The sequence below is a fragment of the Dreissena polymorpha genome, chromosome 10 (genome assembly GCF_020536995.1).
Source record: "Dreissena polymorpha isolate Duluth1 chromosome 10, UMN_Dpol_1.0, whole genome shotgun sequence".
Lineage (NCBI taxonomy): Eukaryota > Metazoa > Mollusca > Bivalvia > Myida > Dreissenidae > Dreissena > Dreissena polymorpha.
In genome coordinates this window covers 64,347,920-64,368,110 of record NC_068364.1, presented here as the reverse complement: position 1 = coordinate 64,368,110, position 20,191 = coordinate 64,347,920, and the positions used below count along the sequence as shown (strand labels likewise).

Below are 20,191 nucleotides of genomic sequence, written 5' to 3'. Positions count from 1 at the left end.
GTAATGCACAGAAATTAATTGTGATCCAAAAGATGGCATGTACTATATGATACATTGCATGATTATAGTCTTTATACTCAATTTCTACAATACAAACAGTTACAAATTTCAAAAAGTAAAATATTTATGAGCCGTGCTCTGTGAGAATGGGGTTTAATTCATGTGCGTAAAGTGTCATCCCAGATTAGACTGTGCAGACCACACAGGCTAATCACGAACGACACATTCCGCTTTTAAAGATTTTTTATTTGCAGAAAGTCTCTTTGCTAAAATCCAGTTTAGGGGGAAAGTGTGGTCCCTGGTTAGCCTGTGTGGACTGCACAGTCTAATCTGGGATGACACTTTACGCACATGTATTAAACCCCCTTTTCACAGAGCACCGCTAATATCATTAAAATCACATTCACAGTAAGTAAGTGGCAAAGCTGATTATGTAACAGGATCGATAAACATTTGTATTAATTCTAAATATTATCATTTCCTTCATGGTAAACTGGCAGTAAACATTCCGTATGACAAAATACTATCAGTTGCACACATTCATAACTTAAATGCAGTACACAAATACACATATTTGTACAAATAAAAAAATCTTGCAAAATACTACTTATTTTCATTTTCATAAAATTCATTTGTATTCTGTTTCCTATAACATCACACTACACATGTAACAAAGAACAAAATAATCACGTGGCGGTGATACAAGTTCTGTCCTGTGCATACTTGCACAAATATATGAGCAGCGCTTTGGGAAAATAGACTTTAATGCATTTTCGTAAAGTATTTCAAAGATTAGCCTATGCAGTCCACACAGGCTAATCAGGTTCAACAATTTTCTGCCTAATCTGGATTTTGGCTACAAAGAGACTTTCTTAAAACAAAAAATACTATAAAAACGAAAGTGCTATCCCTGATTAGCATGTGCAGACTGCACCGGCTAATCTGGGACGACACTTAACGTAAAAAACTTCTTTTTTCCAGAATATGGTTCATATGCAAGACGAAGACCATTTGAATGTTACTATACCAGCTCGGTCATGTTCAATAATGCCTTGTCACATCTATTAGGATTTAACTCATCAACAGGAATCTATTAATTGTAAACCTGAATTGCACTACATGTTCACGACTTTGTTTGCACTACATCTTAACAAAATTTACTCAATCACAGTTAAGTCTGAAAAGGAAATGTAACATATACCGATCATCCATACAGTTGTAATACACATATTTGTAATGTCCTCAGAACACCCATCCATACAATGACAAAAACGTACCTTTACTAACATCTTCATTGACAGATAGAAATACTGTCACTTGCAAATCTGATATACTTTCATTCTTAAGACATTACCACTTAGATACGTATTTTGACGCATTTGTAGTCTCTTAGAAAGTTATATTTTATTGAAGACCTTTCTTACTAGATTCAAGTTTTTAAGGCTTCATCTCCAAACCTTAGATACTGATAAGCAGCAAACAGAATAAAACCTGAACAGTTAAGAATGACAAACAGTGAAGAAAAAGTTGTGTGAAGTTAGTACTTTTCGGTAACAATAAAATATTTAAAATCCAGCTTGTGAGAACAACTTAATTTATGTTTACCATTCTAAATGAACATAATGTTCACTACGAACGAACATCTATACGTAAAATGTATATAATGGTTATGTATTAGATTGGAATCTGCCAAGAGAACTATGTGTTTAAAAAAAAATATTATTCAAAGAGAAATTACCTTTCACCTTAAATAAAGTACAAGTTATAACATCTATATATAAACAATTACCACATACAAATGTGTACATAAACAAATACATATATTTTGTAACATCTCATTTCATTTAGTAAGTACATGCTTAATCATGATAGAAGACAATCAACTACAATGTATAATTCATATATACAACAGCCATTTCAGTTCATCTCATAAATTGTATTTATGAAAAAAGTATAGTAAAATTTTATGAGTTGAAATGCTATAAATTGTATTATCAATATGAATTATTGTTGAAAAAAAAGAAATATATGCCAATGATTTATTCTAAAATATTGGCTTGCTCAGTTGGTAATGCACTGAACTACAAATCTGAGGAAAGCATGGTTGATTACCAGCCCACCGCTTAACTTATGTACGAATTGATAATAAAATTGCCTCTATGTCACTGTCCCACTTCCTTTGATTAAATTACAGCAGTTGTCAGTTACTGGGGTAAGTATGTGCACTTAGTGCTGGTAATGTAGATAATCCAGGAAAATTGGGAGTAAGTTAACTGACCATTATAATATGATTGAGTTTTTTAGCAGTTTACAACAGCTTTTTAAACAAACAAAAACATAGTATAGGAAAGTGACTAGTGTTTACGTAAAGCTTCCATTGTGGAAATCAAACACTTTTGGGTCCATATTTGAACTGCCGACAACATTTTGTGGTTTATCATGCATTGCGCCAGTCAGATCCATCGCAGCAGGAGCCAAGTCACGAACCATAAATGGCATCATCAATGTAATGTTCGGCACATTCTGAATGAATGGGAGGCGCACTGTTTCCGTAGGAATTAACTGCTGGGAAACCTGATAGTTGGCGTAATCCTCCTCCATCATTTGTGGCTCTGATTTCGACACTTTTGTTGACGCGGACTCAATTTCATCATTGGTTGGTTTTTGCTTGGTTGGCGTTTGATCGCTGGTGTCGTTAGCCATCTCGAACAGGGTCAGTTTTGGGGCGTGGTGGATCCCATGTGACTTAGTCTCATGACGGTTCCGATCTCCGCTCTGTGTAAACTTCTTGTTGCAGACCGTGCAGTTATATGGTCTCTCACCTATGGAGCAAAGTGACAAATAATTACCAGATGGAAATCAATAGTACAAAAACGATCGTATCAACTTTAGCTTATACTTTTCTATTTTAAGATCATACTTGGGTTTATCAAAAAAATGGAGAAACTGTTTTTGTCAACTACAAAGGAACAAAATCGTCAAAAAATGTGATATTTGATAATCATTAATGGTTTGTCAAAAAAATGGAGAAACTGTTTTTGTCAACTACAAAGGAACAAAATCGTCAAAAAATGTGATCTTTGATAATCATTAATGGAAAAAGGGAGGAAATAATAAGATAAATAGGATATTATGTCAGTTTTGGATAAAGATCAAGTTTATCAGGCTCAGCTCGAACCATGGTTCGTAGCCTCCCATGATAAACTTGATCTTTATCCCAAACTCACATAATATTCTCTATAAGGAAAAGAGAACGTCTATATAGGCCCTAACATGTGGTCTTGTTATCCATGGGCAAGTATTATATCAAAGAAATAAGCTTTACTATTTTCATTTGCCAACCTGTGTCTAGACATCACCTAAAACTTCCATTATATATGCAAGCACACAAACTGATTTAAACAAGCAAATTCGTTGAATTGATATCCCCCCGCAAATATGCTTCTGGACACAAAAGTGTTATATTTGACACTCAAAAAAGCATTTTTTCAAGATACAAAGGACCATAACTCTGTTATTAACCGATGTTGTACAATGCCATTTTGCGTGCATCATCCTCTTATCCATATACATGTATATACTCATACCAAGTTTCAATGAAATCCGCCAAAGCACTTCCATGATATGGCTCCGGACGGACGGACAGACGGAAAGACGGACTGAAAGACGGACGGACAACGCCAAAACAATATCCATCCGCCGATGGCGGGGGATAACAAATGTTATATTGTCAGTAAGAGTTGCTTATCTAGCAGATGATATCTTAGTTTAATACATGTTTTTTTTTTCATAAACCATACATTTGTTATGCCATTATGTTGTTGTTGTTTAAGTGTTGTTTATAATACAATTTGTAATGTGATGAACAATTGTAGTTTAACGTGAATCTTCGTACTCAATCACTGAACAATTGTATTTTAACGTGAATCTTTGTACTCAATCACTGAACAATTGTATTTTAACGTGAATCTTCGTACTCAAACACTGAACAATTGTATTTTAACGTGAATCTTCGTACTCAATCACTGAACAATTGTATTTTAACGTGAATCTTTGTACTCAACCACAATAATGGATTTAGCTGGACAAAAAATGGCAGAGGGACCCAGGAAAAAGGCAGGGTGACCTGTTGTTAAACTGTCAAATGGTAAACTGTGTTCATTAATTAGTCAATTGTGCTGTTTGGACTTAAATGTTAATAGATGTATTTAACTTTCCATAAGGCATAATTTTTATGTCAATGAGGTATGTTCATTATTAAGTATAATTATATATGCATATCAAGTTACTTAATTTTACTCTATAAAACTGTGAAGAGACAGTAAAAGGACATTTGGTGTTTTTGTATTGACCAGAATAAAAAGGGACAAAAGGGTTTAGCTATATCCCTACCCTATCTAGGGTATTCTTTTTTAGCACAAACCTGTGTGTATTCTCTCATGGACCTGTACTTTAGAGGCTCTGGTGAATAACTTCCCACAGAACTGGCAAGCATGCTTCTTGGTTTCTGAAAACATAGTGAAAACCACATGTGGTTAGCATGTGGCTCTGATATTAATTAGTAAAAAAATCATTTTGAATGAAAAATTATCAAATTAAAACGAAAAATCTACTTATCTAAAAACAAATCACTATAAAAAAAAGGAACTCTTGTATCAAAAAGAGTCAAATGTTGTCATGTGAAACAAACAGAGTTTTTCCTCTCATCTGAAAATTATTCATTGTGGCACAAAATTAACATCTTTGACATCCAATGTGCAACATTGATGATCTGTTTTGGTAACTCCTTGTGTCCATGCCATACGTTCTTTGCAGTAGTTGCTAATAAAGTCTGAAAAGATATACAATGTAAATGACAGATGTCAAAATGTAACTTTTGTAAGAAGAGCACCAGCGTCGGGACATCATGACTCTCGGATACCAGGCCATTTCTCAAGATGTGAAGATGCATTCTCTTTTTATCTGTCTTAAACATGTCTCCATGACATGGGCCTTACTACTCCTTCAACATATTGTAGCCTTCCCATCAAATTTCTACAAAACAAATTTGAAACTCGCAAAATCCTGTGAGTGTAATTCCCAACCTGGACTGACATGTAGATTCCAGTGACGCATATGTGCGAAGCTATGTAAATTGAACAAAGAATGTATTGCCTGTGATACCTGTGCCAAGTGTAAATGCATGAACTGGCCACAAAAAGTCTTCCAAGCCACGAAAAAACACATCAGCTGGATTTGCTGTTATTGTAGACTCACAATCTTCTCCACTACACTATTTGAACAAACTCACACCGACTTCATTTCTACTTCGATAGCCACAGCAAACCCATACAGCTTACTATCTCAGCAACGTTCCCCCCGAAAGCCCAAACATCACACAAACAGCTACTAATTCTTTAACAGCTCTATTGGCATACATATTATACAGAGCATAATAGTGCCATTAGCTGTTTGACTTCTCTCTTGGAGGGGGCTGATGTCAGCTATCATCTGTGAGCTACTTGTGGTGTTTGACTTCTCTCTTGGAGGGGGCTGATGTCAGCTATCATCTGTGAGCTGCTTGTGGTGTTTGACTTCTCTCTTGGAGGGGGCTGATGTCAGCTATCATCTGTGAGCTGCTTGTGGTGTTTGACTTCTCTCTTGGAGGGGGCTGATGTCAGCTATCATCTGTGAGCTGCTTGTGGTGTTTGACTTCTCTCTTGGAGGGGGCTGATGTCAGCTATCATCTGTGAGCTGCTTGTGGTGTTTGACTTCTCTCTTGGAGGGGGCTGATGTCAGCTATCATCTGTGAGCTGCTTGTGGTGTTTGACTTCTCTCTTGGAGGGGGCTGATGTCAGCTATCATCTGTGAGCTGCTTGTGGTGTTTGACTTCTCTCTTGGAGGGGGCTGATGTCAGCTATCATCTGTGAGCTGCTTGTGGTGTTTGACTTCTCTCTTGGAGGGGGCTGATGTCAGCTATCATCTGTGAGCTGCTTGTGGTGTTTGACTTCTCTCTTGGAGGGGGCTGATGTCAGCTATCATCTGTGAGCTGCTTGTGGTGTTTGACTTCTCTCTTGGAGGGGGCTGATGTCAGCTATCATCTGTGAGCTGCTTGTGGTCCTGTATCATTCACAACCTAATTGCTATTTATCTGACCCCTACCTCTGCCCTGCTTTGTCAAAGCAAGAGGAAACAGTATCAGGTACATCATTCTCTTCTGCATAACAGACTAAGTTAGACACTGCTTCATCTCCTCAACTACAAGACTCTGGAGCCAACTGCTAGACCACCTTGTGACAGCTCCCAGCCTTGAAGAACTCAAAGAATGGCACAAAATAGGCCACCAATGACTTTGAACATAAGTTTAAAACAATTAACTGTCTACATTGTGACTCTTCATTTGTTGTCTTGTACTGCCATGCCCCTAAAAGGGATCTTGTACAATATACGAAGAAGAAAAGATATGCCTGGTATTAATTAGCTGTAAACAAAAAGAAATCAACATAATTGAGAAATACAATTTTCAAGGATATTATGTTTTAACAATGTTCACATTCATATGTTGAAAATAAAATGCATGTATACTTTGATTGTATATGCTATAAGGACTAATTGAATAGATCATTGAACTTTATGACCCTATATCCCCGACATTGATATTTGTATTGACCAGTAATAACAATGAAGTCCTGCTTACTATTTATCTACAATAGGTTCATCATCACTGATTTGTGTCCTACAAGACATGTTTCGTGTATATTTTAATCTATTAATTCAAAATTTGACTGTAAAACATACCTTTGTCAGGTCGGTGTGTCAATTTGTGTCTGGTGAGATCACAGTTGGCCACAAACCCTTTCCCGCAGTCATCGCAGAAGAAGTGGTACTCTCCCCTATGTCGCCTTTGGTGTCGCAGCAGGTTACTCTTCACAGTGAACTCCATTGCGCAAATCTCACACACGTACGGCTTGACCTTGTCATGCACCTAGGAAACAAAAACTGGCCTTGAAATTTAGAGAGTAAAAGTTTTACTTTGCCATGCACCTTGGAAACAAACAGAAGCCTTGTGAGTAAGAGAGTAACAGCTTGACTTTGTCATGCACCTTGGGAACAAACAGAGATCTTGAGAGTAATAAAAAAGCTTGACTTTGTAACGCACTTAGGAAAAAAAACAGAGGCCTTGATAGTTAGAGAGTAAGAGCTTTCGTTTGTCATGCATCTAAGAAACAAACAGATGCCTTGAGAGTAAGAGATTAAGAGCTTTTCTTTGTCATGCATCTAAGAAACAAACTGTGGCCTTTAGATTTAGAGAATACGAGCTTTACTTGTTCATGCACCTAGAATACAGAGGCCTAGAGAGATAGAGAGTAAGAGCTTTACTTGCATATGCACCTAGGAAACAAACAGCCATCTTGGGAGTTTGTACGGAAAATTACAAGATAGGCTTACAAGACTGTATACTTTAAGCTTTACCTGGCTTGCGGGAATATGACATGACAATGATCCCGGGTAAATAGACGTTGATCATCTATCAAGCTCTAGTAATAATACTTAAATTGGTCCAAAGTCATGTGATATCAAAATACATTTTCTAACTGAGTATAGGCTGACATAAATGCATGGCTCTTAAGTGAAGAAATAGTATTAACAAGAGATTGCCAAGCAATATTGTCCCCTACCGGTGAAACTCCACCATTGTCAGAATGTTTATTCATTTTTTACTTGTTGCCATAGCAACCAGAATTCTTGATGTAGGAACAAAATGAAATGACTTGCATTATCTCCATATTGCCATCTATCCATGTTTCAAGTTTCATGAAAAAATATGAAGAACTTTTAAAGTAATCGCAGGATCCAGAAAAGTGTGACAGACAGACTGACTGACTGACAGACAGGCAGACGAAGTGCAAACCATAAGTCCCCTCTGGTTTCACCAGTAGGGGACAAAAATATGTTCTATGGAAAATATTGATGTACATAGCATCACTTTACTTTTATAATATTCATACAGATATTCCCAATGAATTTTTTCCTGCCTACTTGAAAGTATGAATGCTAAGAAAAATCTAGGATTAAACGTTTTCGCTTAACAGAAGGAATTTGAAAGATCTAGGATCATACAAGAAACAGTTTGCTGCTAATTAGTTGATTGGTGGATAGCTGGAGCAGTATGATGATATTTTCACACTGTTTTCTTCACATGTTTAATGCTTATCATTAGCTATTTAATATTTGCAAAATTATATACAATAAAAAAATTGCTCACGCATTTTATGCTGATCTTTTCCTAGGGGCAATAGAATGGGAATCATACAAAAGCAGGATTCCAATTATTTGTGACCTGATATTTTGCTGTTATTCTTTACCCTTCAATGATAGTACAATGTATGTTGATTTAACCCTTTCATACTTAAAAGCAAAGTAAAATTGGGGCTATAAACACCAACATGACAACCAGAACAGCATGCGAGTACCTCAAAGCCTCTTCATGTTTTATGCTGTTTGCTGCTTATCAGTATTTAAATGTTGGAAATGAAGCCTTAAAAATTGAATCTAGTAAGAAACGTCTTAAATTTAATTTGATGTTTTAAAGGACTACAAACATGTAAAAAAAGCATATCTATGTGGTAAAGGGTTAAACACGTCCAATACCTCTAACTTGTGGTTTATTTTTATGCTGTTTGCTGCTCATCAGTATTTAAGTGTTTGAAACAAGGCCTTAACAATTGAATCTAGTAGGAAACGTCTTAAATTTAATTTGATGTTTTAAAGGACTACAAACATGTAAAAAAAGCATATCTATGTGGTAAAGGGTTAAACACGTCCAATACCTTTAACTTGTGGTTCATTTTTAAGCTGTTTGCTGCTCCTTAGTATTTAAGTGTTGGAAATGAAGCCTTTTAAGCCCGAATCTAGCAAGAAATGTTTAAATTGAATGTGATTTTCTAAGGTACCACAAACACATCAAAAAGCGTATCTAGGTGGTAAAGGGTAAAACAAGTCAATTACCTTCAACTTGTGGTTCTTCAGGGATGCAAGGTCCAGGTATTGTTTGCCACATTCGGCACACTGGTGTTCCTTGATGCCCGTATGGACCGACATGTGACGTTTGAGCTTGAAGGCCCCTTTAAATGACAGGCCACAGACGTCGCATATCACTTCCTTCACCGTCCTCTCCTTGCCCTCATGTATCGTAGCAACGTGTTCCTTAAGTCGGGAAGAACTTGCAAACGTCTTGTTACAGAGGCAACACGAGTGGGTTGAATCAGAATGGACATTTTCAATGTGAACCCTGAGGTGATATTTTGTGTAGAACTCTGCAGTACATTGATCACACTTGTGGTTTTTCTCGCAGGTGTCCACATGTGCATTGTAAGCAGTTTTGCTCAAATACTTTCTCTTACATTTTGGACATGAGAAAACCGAAGTTGCCTTGCCATGCACTATATTCATGTGTCTGTTTAGAACCGTCTTTGTGGTGAAATTTTCGTGACATTCCGAGCATTCAAATGGTCTTGAGCCAAGATGTGAATGAACATGGTCCTTAAGTCTGTAAGCCCTTGTAAAAGTCTTTTCACAAGTTTTGCAGCCAAAAACTCTTTTTCCGGTTTCATCGTCTACTTTCGCAAAAGTAGCTTCGCGTTCCTCTTTGTTGAAATTCTTCAGCAAGATATCTTCAGTAAGTTCATCATTCTGCATGTGTTTTGTCAAATGAGAAATAATGTCGTTGCTCGATGAAAACGTCTCTGGACAAATATCGCACTGGAACGTCTCCATATCTCCATGTCTCTTCTGCATGTGGCGGAGAACATGGTCATTTCTGGAAAACATCTTGCTACAGACAATGCATCTGCGACATTTAACGCCTTCGTGGGAACGCATGTGCTCAGTTAACCTATAACGCCGCGTAAACTTTTTGTCGCACAGTGTGCACTTATGTATGACCAACTTCCTTTGCCTAGATTTCCGTGATTTCAATGTGGTAAACTTGGACGGTTTGCTTTCCTTCACTTTTCTGGACTTTTTGACAGGCTTAACTACATCTAATTCGCTTTTATGTTCCTGAACATCTATTGGAAAATCTTCTTTATGATCATCAACATCATCAACATTATCAAAATTGTCATGATTATTCTCTTCAAGTGCATCTTCCTGAACCACTTCAACTTTAATTTTCTTGCTGTTTATTTCAGCAACTTCTTCAAAGGAGATGTCAACCTTCCGCTTCACAGCCCGGCGTTGCGGTGTCTTTTTCTTGCGAGGCGTTCTCACCTTCGGTGCCATGTTCTGTAGTTTTAGACACTCCTCAACTCTACGCAAGAATGACTTGTCACTGTGTGGCTGGCCACCTGTGTTGTGGACCAAACTGCTGACATGAGAGTTTTTACTATCTCTGAAACGAAAATGGACAAGTTGTTTGTAAAAACAGTTATGGCCCCTGTAGGTTAAAAGAAATCTAAAGATGGCTTTTTGGGGGTAAAAAGTTTGCATGACAGTGGAAAGAAACGATGTGTTGATGAGGCCTACAACAATCCATACAAGAGTTCCATGGTCGGAGACATATGCCCCCCAAACAGGGTTTTGAACTGCTGACCCCAATTTCAATAAGGGTCATCTACTGTCACAGGCCATTGCACATGTGAAGTATCAAGACAATCTGTCAATTCGTTGACAGGTAATGAATTGGAAACAATTTTCAAAATTATTGTGACAGTGACCTTGACCTTTGACCTAGTGACCCCAATTTCAATAGGGGTCATCTACTGTCCAAGGCCAGTGCACATGGGAAGCATCAAGCCAATCTGTCTATTAGTTGACGAGTAATTGATCAGAAACAAATTTTCCAATTTATTGTGACAGTGACCATGACCTTTGACCTAATGACCCCAATTTCAATAGGTGTCATCTACTGTCCAAGTCCAATGCACATGAGAAGTATCAAGCAAATTGGTCAATTTGTTGAAGAGTTATTTATTGGAAACAATTTTCACACTTATTGTGACAGTGACCTTGACCTTTGACCTAGGGATCCCAATTTTAATAGCGGTCATCTACTGTCCAAGGCCAATGCACATGTGAATTATCAAGCCAATTGGTTAATTCGTTGATGAGTTATTGATCGGGAACGATTTTCACATTTATTGTGACAGTGACCTTGACCTAGTGACCCAAATTTCAATAGGGGTCATCTACTGTCCAAGGCCAATGCACACGTGAAGTATCAAGCTAATTGGTCAATACGTTGATGAGTTTTTGATCGGAAACGAACTTGTCTACCAACAGACTGACATCCGGCAAAACAATATACCTCCTCTTCTTGGAAGGGGGGCATAAAAACTAGAGCTCTGTCACAAATAGATTTGTAAGCTATGAGCAGGGGTAGATAACTCAGGTATGTGTAGATTACTTGGGATGAAAAGTGTCATGTGCACATCTACACTTCATATTGATTACATTTTTGAAGTTTTACAACTTATAAAATTTATGAGGTCACACAGACTAAAAAAACTTAACGCAGACAGAGTGCCAACAATATACACCTATGAAGGTATATAAAATCACGATATTTCATATAGCTTTATTATTACCTTGCAAAGTTGGCACCCACTATTTCATCTACATCTACATCATCTGTGTCTGATCCACTGTGATAGTCAATCTTCACCTCTGGTGTAAAGGCTTTTTCCTCCTCCTTAGTGACATCGGCAACTGATCCATCCACCATATCTTTAGCACCCATATCAGTGTTTACCTCTATACTAACTTCTGTTCTCTTATCTAACTCTTCTTCCAAACTCTTCTTAGCATCAGCTGCCTTTATGGCATCAAATGCAGCAATTTCTTCATTAGCATTCATTTCTTCATAAACATCATCACCACCTTGATCGTCACCATTAGGGACTAAAAACTGTTCTATTTCTTCGAGGTTGCTCAAAACGTCGAGAATAGCATTCGACGCCTCATCGTGCAAGCCACATTTCTCTGAGAGGAAAGACTTCACTGTGTGAATGTCTTCAACTAAACCTTTGTCAGCTACAAGCTGTTTCTGGTCTTGTAGGAAGGAAAGCTTCTCATGGATGATGTTGATGTAGGTAGTCAGCACCTGAAAAGAAGATTGAAAATGCAGAGACCAAAAATAACTGGTCTGGGGGCCGTTTCATCAAAGATTGTATGACAATCTTAATTTACGACTTAAATTTCAAAACTGAAAATATACAAGCTGTTGATAAATAGCTCCGCAAGATTTAAGACAATGATGACATAAATGATTTTACTGGAAATAAGCAAAAATATTCTTCGGTCTTTTAAAATAATGTTTCTTTGAAATTCGTGTCGTATTCTAAATGTGTCGTACGATGTTTGATAAAACGGCCCCCTTGACTAGTAAATTACGAACTGGGTTTTTCGCTCACATTTTCAGTTTCATATGGAAGGGTTTGTCTAAAAATATCCTTTAAACATTCGGGCTTGCATGGCAAAACTGCTTATTTAAGAAGTATTTTTGTTGTAAGATTTAAAGTGACATTAGACACATCTAACAGTATATGCTATGTTTATAGGTGTCTATTGCAACGGTTGTTTATTTTTGGTGTTTTCACTTTATATATATAATTATATTTGTTAATGCAGCATCAACATACTAAAACAATATCCTGGAAAGAGAAAAATAATGCATTTTAATATCAACTGTACTTTCGTTTTGACAACTGACGCCAGAAATGATTTGATGAATGATGTGAATCTAAATTTAGTTGTAGTGCAGATTCATTCATACGACACAAAGAAACAATTTTGTTTTACGGATCATTTTAATTTCCTGCAACAATATCTATTCATAGGACACATAAGCACTAACCCTGATCCTAATAAAATGAGGCTAAGAGGACTGGGACAGTCATGTAAAATATCGAATATGATCTATATTTTTTATAAACAACTGGTAGCAAGATGAGTTGCAGATAATTGGTCAGTTACCACATTTTAACTAACTCTTTTGACCTGTTTATTCTTTTCAGCTCAATTCAACAGAGAAAAATGCCCATAATGTCACTTTCATTTGGGTGAATAAAACACATTTATTTTATTTCGATAACTTATCAGGCACTTCATAGTCAGTTTCTGCAGTCCGCACAGGCTATAGTCAGTTTCTGCAGTCCGCACAGGCTAATCAGGGACGACACTTTGCGCTTTTATGATATTTTTCTTTTAAAGAAAGTCTCTTCTTAGCAAAATACCAGTTAAGGCGGAAAGTGTCATACCTGATAAGCCTGTGCAGACCGCACAAGCAAATCTGTGACACTTTGCGCACATGCATTAAACCCCCTGTTCAAAGAGGGCCGCTCATTTACATAGTCCACCAACCTCTATATCTGATGGCCTGACCTCCATCCAACGTCGCAGGAAGCTGAACACTCGGCCCACAGAGAAATGCTTGAAGATTCCCTCTGAGAGTATGTGCATCATGTCCTCTACTGAGACCTGAAATACCCACATGTAATACCACATATGAGACTGCAGGGATAGAAATAAGTGGAGGCCTGTTTGCCCGATGTGAAAAGATTGCGGCACATGGCAAGTCTATTTCAAAAGTTGGTAGACATGGCAGGGCAACTTACTTTATGTAAAAGCTTGAGAGAGTTTTCTACCAGCTTATCAATTTATTTTGTAAAAGCGTTAAGATTAAGGTTAATGCAATGAGTCATGACAGAAATTGTATTATTTGTCTGATTTGCTTTTGTTAAAAATAAGTTTAAGATAATTATCACATGAGCTTGTTTCTGTACTACTTACATGTACTCTTTGGCCAAAGTACTAGAGTGGGCATCCTACCGCAAAAAAGTTAGTTTCTTTCCCCGTGTGAGGGACATTATTCATATCATTTAATGATTAAAAATATTATTTTATAAAATTTTCGCTCAAAGCATTATGTGGGAGTTATACATGAATAAGCAAAATTCACGTCTTTTTAGGGTGGTTGATGCTAATGGCATCATCTGTAATGAACTTTGAAAATTGTAAATACATCAATAAGGCTATTGTCCGACAATTATTGACCCTTTTGTCACTTAAAGTTAAAAGCACTGGTTGAAACCAAGGTGATTGACTGATGCCCAGATACCAGTATATGGTATTTTAGAAATTTTACTTTCATTTTGTGTGTAGCCATGAGTACAACATAAGAACAGTTCAAAAAGGTCGATACTTTGCTGTTTTAGCATCATTATTACAAAATTACAAATTTGAAAAATTTGAACTTTGCATGTTTTAGACAGTAAAATCACATTAATAATGTGTGTTTTCGCATCTTAATAAACATGTTTTTACTGTCAAAGACAAGCAAAGATCAAATTTTACAAATTTGCAATTTTTTAACTATTTATTTGCATGTTTTTGACAGTAAAATACGTTTACCATCTGACAATTTATATTTTTATCTTGTAGTCATGTTTTTCATCATTTTGGGAATGGGAGCAGGGTTCTTTGTATTGGGAAAAAAAGATGGAGAAGCAACTTAGAATGCTGTTTTAAATATTAACTTTCTTTTGCAAACACTTGAATCGTTGTTAAGTTGTTGTCAACATACATACTTTTTATTGTATTGTATTTTTTAAGAAAAAGGTTGCAGTGCTGAAATAATCATTACCTCAAGGATTTGCTTGGTGCCTATAACATGGCTGTAGAAATTGACCTCCAGTGTTTCCCACGCAAGTTTCTTCATATCACATTCTTGGCCTGTTTCTGGAACCAGGGCACTTGTCTCAAGAGAAGACTTCTTCAAACTGAGGTAGAACACCAAACACGTGTCAATGTTCAGCGTGTTTCGGAAATAGTCTCCGCACAATGTTTGCAGTTCATTAATTACTAGGTAATTTGCCAGACGCAAAACCCTGACAAAATTGCGCTCGGTAATAGATATGCGACCAGTGTACATGAAATTGAACACTTCATTGAGGACTACAACTTCTTCTGAGTTAAGCTTGGCCAAGTGAATGAACTGTACATCTTCTTTCTGCTTTCCTTTATTATTTTGTGACTTACTTAGCAACACATGGAAAAAGGCACTATTGACTGCAAGAATACACTTGTGAGCCTGGAATTTATTCCCATTGGCTACAACAGTTACATCCTGGTATTGTACGTCTTCACGTAACTGCATCAACTTCTGCCGTAGTTTTGTATCGTCTACAAACATTTCTTGAGGTACTGTGGCAGACATTTTGATGTATGTTTAAGGTTCACGCAAGTAAAATGATAACTTACATTTCTTTTTCACTTAACTGTCGGTGTTCACACATCTGGTCAGAAAATTATACTGTGTGAATTCATTTTAATTTAACAAGTATGGGTTTATTGATTAACCATGTATACACATTCCTTTACATTCTCTTCTTACTGCAAGCATAACCTGAAATATAAGAGTATAAGAGTAATGAAAAAAGCAATAACAGGAAAATATTAAAATGCTCATAAAGCAAACAAGATATATCTTTTTTTTAAAGATTTTATTTTGGTTGTGTTGATAAAAGATACAGAGTTGTATAAATAAATGAGATACAAGCTAGCAAATGCCATTTTCTACACAGATCTTAGCTGCATCACACTTAAATCAATTACGGTGTGTTGCCCCAGATTTCACTTATTTCACATAGTTAGATATTAATTAATCATACATTGTATATATCTATACATACAGAACATAACAAGAGCACCGCATAATGGGTGCCACATTCGGCTGCTGGTGCAGTTTTGAATAAATGAAAGCTTGTCAGAATTATTTTTTTTTTAGGTCAGTGACCTTGACCTTTGACCTAGTGACCCCAAAAATGGGTGTGGCATGTAGAACTCATCAAGGTGCAGCCACATATGAAGTGTCAAAGTTGTAGGTTGAAGCACTTTGATTTTAGAGCCAATGTTCAAAACCTTAACAAAATGTTAAGGTTTTAGCACGATGCGGACGGCGGACGTCAGACGGCGGACGACGAGCTGGCTATGACAATACATCGGGTTTTCTCCGCAAAAAGCTGAACTAAAAACAGAAGAAGATTGGAAACAAAATGAAAACATTAAAGTCAACTGGCCACACACAAATCATCCTTACATACTTGAAATATTTATGCCAAATTCTTCAAACAGGCCTGTTTTGGTTTTTGTCCGACATTGTTATTTAATTCGATTGGTAATAGTATTGTGAAATATTGCGCTCATGCTTCATAAATTGATTAATATAGTGTACTAAATATTTTCACATTATAAGTTTTTCTCCATTAAAAATTTGCTTTTAGGAGACTTTTTTAAAGGCTTCCCAATTATATTTCCCTGGCCTGAAGGAAATAAGCCCAGGATGGTTTACTATAAGTCGTGATACCTTTTTTAACAAATTGACTAGTTCTCGAATCGTTGCGGACTTATTTGTTTAAAAAGTAAAAAAAAATGTTGACTATTATTAAAAAAAATCATTAGTCAATAAAAACTTGCTCAAAAGACTGGATTTGTGCCAACATTATAGTCAGCAACTGAATTTTCACAATTTCGTAGTTGCAAATTTAGTCTGTCTGTCGAGAAATGTCTGCAATTGAATGTTTAACTTGTTCATAAAATGGCTAACCTCGAGTTAGTAAATGCACACTATTCTTTGACCACTGTGGTATGATCATTACGAGTACAACAGTGCAATTCTAAACAGTACCAACAAGCTTGTTTTATTTACATGATTTCTTGTTTTTTGTGAAATTAAAAAATTGGCTGTTACTTGCACTTTTTTTATGATATAAGTTTTGTGACCTAGTGATCTAATACAAAACCAGCAATATTTTGTTTGAACAAACTACATCGTGTGCTGCAGTTTACTTGTTTTTCATACTTTTATTGAACAGTTTATGATGCAAACGTCATTGATTCCAAAGTTGTTCAAAACATAACTTCACTTTGTTTGTACTTAAAACTGTTTATATGTTGATGACATTGTTTTAGTATTACTAAATGTGATACTTTTCTCTTCAGTGCAAATAAATGATACATGTATGAAGTGTTTTTAACGCCATACATTACCATGTACTTGTTCATACTATGTACTGAATATGCTAACGTCATTAACATGCTTCTGCTTTGTATCTTTTGAATCTAGAAAAACAAAGATTGACAAACAAAGATAATTACCGATATATGTATGTTTGTTGAAATACCTGTATGTGTTAATTGAATGTATAAATAAAGAAATATGGATGATTTGTTTGTTTGCATTCAAATCATTACTATTAAGATACACACTATGTGTATGCAATATACAAATGAGTCACGTTCTGAGAAAACTGGGCATAATGCATGTGCGTAAAGTGTCGTCCCAGATTAGCACAGACTAATCAGGGACGATACTTTCTGCCTTAATTGGATTTTTGCTAAGAAGTGACTTCATTTAAACGAAAAATGTCAAAAAAGCGGAAAGTGTCGTCCCTGATTAGCCTGTGCAGACTGCACAGGCTAATCTGGGACGACAATTTACACACAAGCATTAAGCCCAGTTTTCTCATAACGCAGCTTAAATGTATTCTATGATTTATAAATTGCTAAACATGTCTCGTTTTTTAGTGGCAACATGTGTTGTGTTTGCTAAAAAATGGCTTGTTTTGAATGGCTGCATTTTAAACAAAAGATGGCAAAAGAAAATTCATACACTTGTATTTATTAAATATTTCAATTGCAAAATATGTCTTTTGTACTTGCAATTGCAAAAAATGTCTTTTGTACTTCTAAATAATTATACATTGATAATTCTGGCAATCAACATTGATTTTACACATCACTTTGTTTTGAATATGTTTAATTAGTTTATATTACATTCAATAGCTTTAGCCAGCTTCAGTTGAAACCTATTTATTTGGGTCAATTGCAGGGAAAGCCAGAGGCTTATTGAGACATTCTTGAGTCTGTTTCCTGTGCATGAACCAATACTTGGTGTGTTCAGGGTAATATAAAGAACGTTTTCACTTTGGAGATTGACGCCCAGACCAACCGTCGTCTGGCGGACACAATATCCAAAAGGCAAGCTTTTTATTCCTTAAGCTAATAAATACCACAAAAGCCCACAATGTTATGATATAATGGGCAAAAGTCTGCCACATTGTCACATTGACCGCTTATATATATGATTTGTTGACATAAATATTTATATATCTATGACACGCAATTTTTTTGTCACATTATCTATTTTGCAATTCTATCGAGGAATTTTTTAATCATCATAAATACTTTGGTGTATGCTATATCACATGTTTGTACACACCTCACAAAAAAATAAACCAATGATATAACTATTTTGTGGCAAAATGTACTTAATATTCTCCCATTGTATGTTCTTCTCCGCTGAAAATACGATTTTTGCATCAATTTGTTATGCATCTTGTTTCCTTTTCAGTGGGTATATAAATCAGTTGCCCAGACAATACCAAACTTCCAAATTGATGTCAGACATTCGGTCTGACGGATTGACAAATTCTGTCAGACCGGATGAGTGTGTGTCAGACCAAACAAAAAGAGAGAAAACACAAAATGAAATGACGGTTACACAGAGTATTTATTTATATCATAATGACATATATCAAGTATGTACTATCTAGGAATATCATAAAACAAGTATGTTACTAGATATTATCAGATATCGGAATAGAGATTGGAATTCAAATAATTGATTATCTTCTTCTCATTGACTTCTTACTCCTGAAAGTCTGAACAGTAATCACTCTTGTCATCTTTACAGTATTGATAATTGATTTGTTGAGTTTCTGCGTCAAAGTCTACGACATTATCAGGTTCAGCAGTCTCCTGCTCATCTGAGGTACCTTCAATTAATAGATGATCAATCACTTGAGTCTCGACAAATTAGTTTTGCCAATATTCTCAATATAATAGTATCAGTACCAGGTAATACTTTGGTAAGAAACCTCAGCATATCAGGCAAATCTCACACTACAAAATATAAAGACAATACAATTAGTTGTGAAATAGTCTTTTGGAAAGAAGACAACAATATTTTGAAAACGAAATCACCTGAAAACAATTATACGTCAACGTTATTTTCGTTTCGCAATGCTGTTTACATTGAAGACAATTGACCTTTAACTTCTGCGAGCACCTTGCTTCATGGTCCCGGCTCTCGCATTTTGCAAATTGACATGCACATATGAGCGTGGAACTAGTACTTTATAAATATCCGTTTGGAAATTTCCAGACACTGTCACGGAATATACCGAGTTGCAACAGTTTGTATTTCAGATACTTCGGAACACACTTGGCAAATTCCGTCTCTACGTTCAGAATATTTTACGAATATAGTATCGCGTGATCCGAGTTATTTCGGAAAATAACGCGTATAACCGAACATGTGCGAGCTATTCTTATTGGAGGACACAAATAGATCGAAAACATAAAAACGACACTGGTATTAATGTATTTAGCTCTACATGTTTTGATGGCAAATATTGGAATCCGACGGAGCATCAGACGATGATTATTAAAGATATTTATTATATTTTTTGGAGTCGGACATTTTGGTCCGACGGAATTGCAAAATCGATCGGACCTTGCCATAATCTGTCAGATATGTCCGCCGGTCCGACGAAGTTTGGTATTGTCTGGTTGCCCAGACAAGCAAATGTGCGACTCGGGCAACTCGGACATTTCATTTCGCCACCCCTGGAACCTATTATGATATTAGATCAAACAGTTTGGAAGATGTAAAAAGCATTTTGATATACCAATAAATCGACACGATTTAATTGTTCGGCTTGATTTGTATTACTTTTTACTTTGTTATTGAAACTGAAAGCATTTAAATGTTTTGTTCACAATAATGTACTGATTTTGAATTGATTTATTACCATATATGGCTATCAAATAAGCTTTTGTTCGTAGATTAGGAAGCATACATCATCCTTTTATATTAACCAAGATCATTTCAAAGACAAATTACCGTGAGTATAAGTCTGAATGTTTCGTTTTTTGGCAAAAGTGAACAACGTAAGTTTTTCTTTCTCCCATGGTAGATTTATTTCTAGGGGACGTAACTGAAAAGTTACTATCGGGTTACAAACAACGAACATTTTCTACAAAACACTGTAAAGTGGATCGCAGACCACTTGTAATCACCGGTAGTACAGTCGATTAATGGAGGGTTCGTCACACGACTGTTTTTTATGTAATGGGGGAGGGGAAGTTT

At 36.1% G+C, this 20,191-nt stretch overlaps 1 protein-coding gene across 1 annotated transcript; it reads right to left on the bottom strand.

Annotated features, from left to right (window-relative positions):
- Positions 1-1,094: 1,094 nt before the first annotated feature.
- Positions 1,095-20,025, bottom strand: LOC127848313 (zinc finger protein 26-like). Its single transcript, XM_052380689.1, has 8 exons — positions 19,946-20,025; positions 14,624-15,385; positions 13,342-13,458; positions 11,568-12,082; positions 8,989-10,372; positions 6,778-6,964; positions 4,424-4,507; positions 1,095-2,822 (listed from the first exon to the last, which is right to left on the bottom strand). Exons 2-8 carry the CDS (start codon positions 15,194-15,196, stop codon positions 2,362-2,364), a joined length of 3,321 nt encoding a protein of 1,106 aa, XP_052236649.1. The 5' UTR covers positions 15,197-15,385; positions 19,946-20,025; the 3' UTR covers positions 1,095-2,361.
- Positions 20,026-20,191: the final 166 nt, after the last annotated feature.

Bases quoted from the DNA above. Each gene is read 5' to 3' on its own strand.
- LOC127848313 (XM_052380689.1), bottom strand. From the start codon at position 15,196: ATGTCTGCCACAGTACCTCAAGAAATGTTTGTAGACGATACAAAACTA. The intron at 13,459-14,623 runs GTAATGATTATT...TGGGTATTTCAG, and splicing joins GCACCAAGCAAATCCTTGAG to GTCTCAGTAGAGGACATGAT. The intron at 4,508-6,777 runs GTATGTTTTACA...CTATGTTTTCAG, and splicing joins GACACACCGACCTGACAAAG to AAACCAAGAAGCATGCTTGC.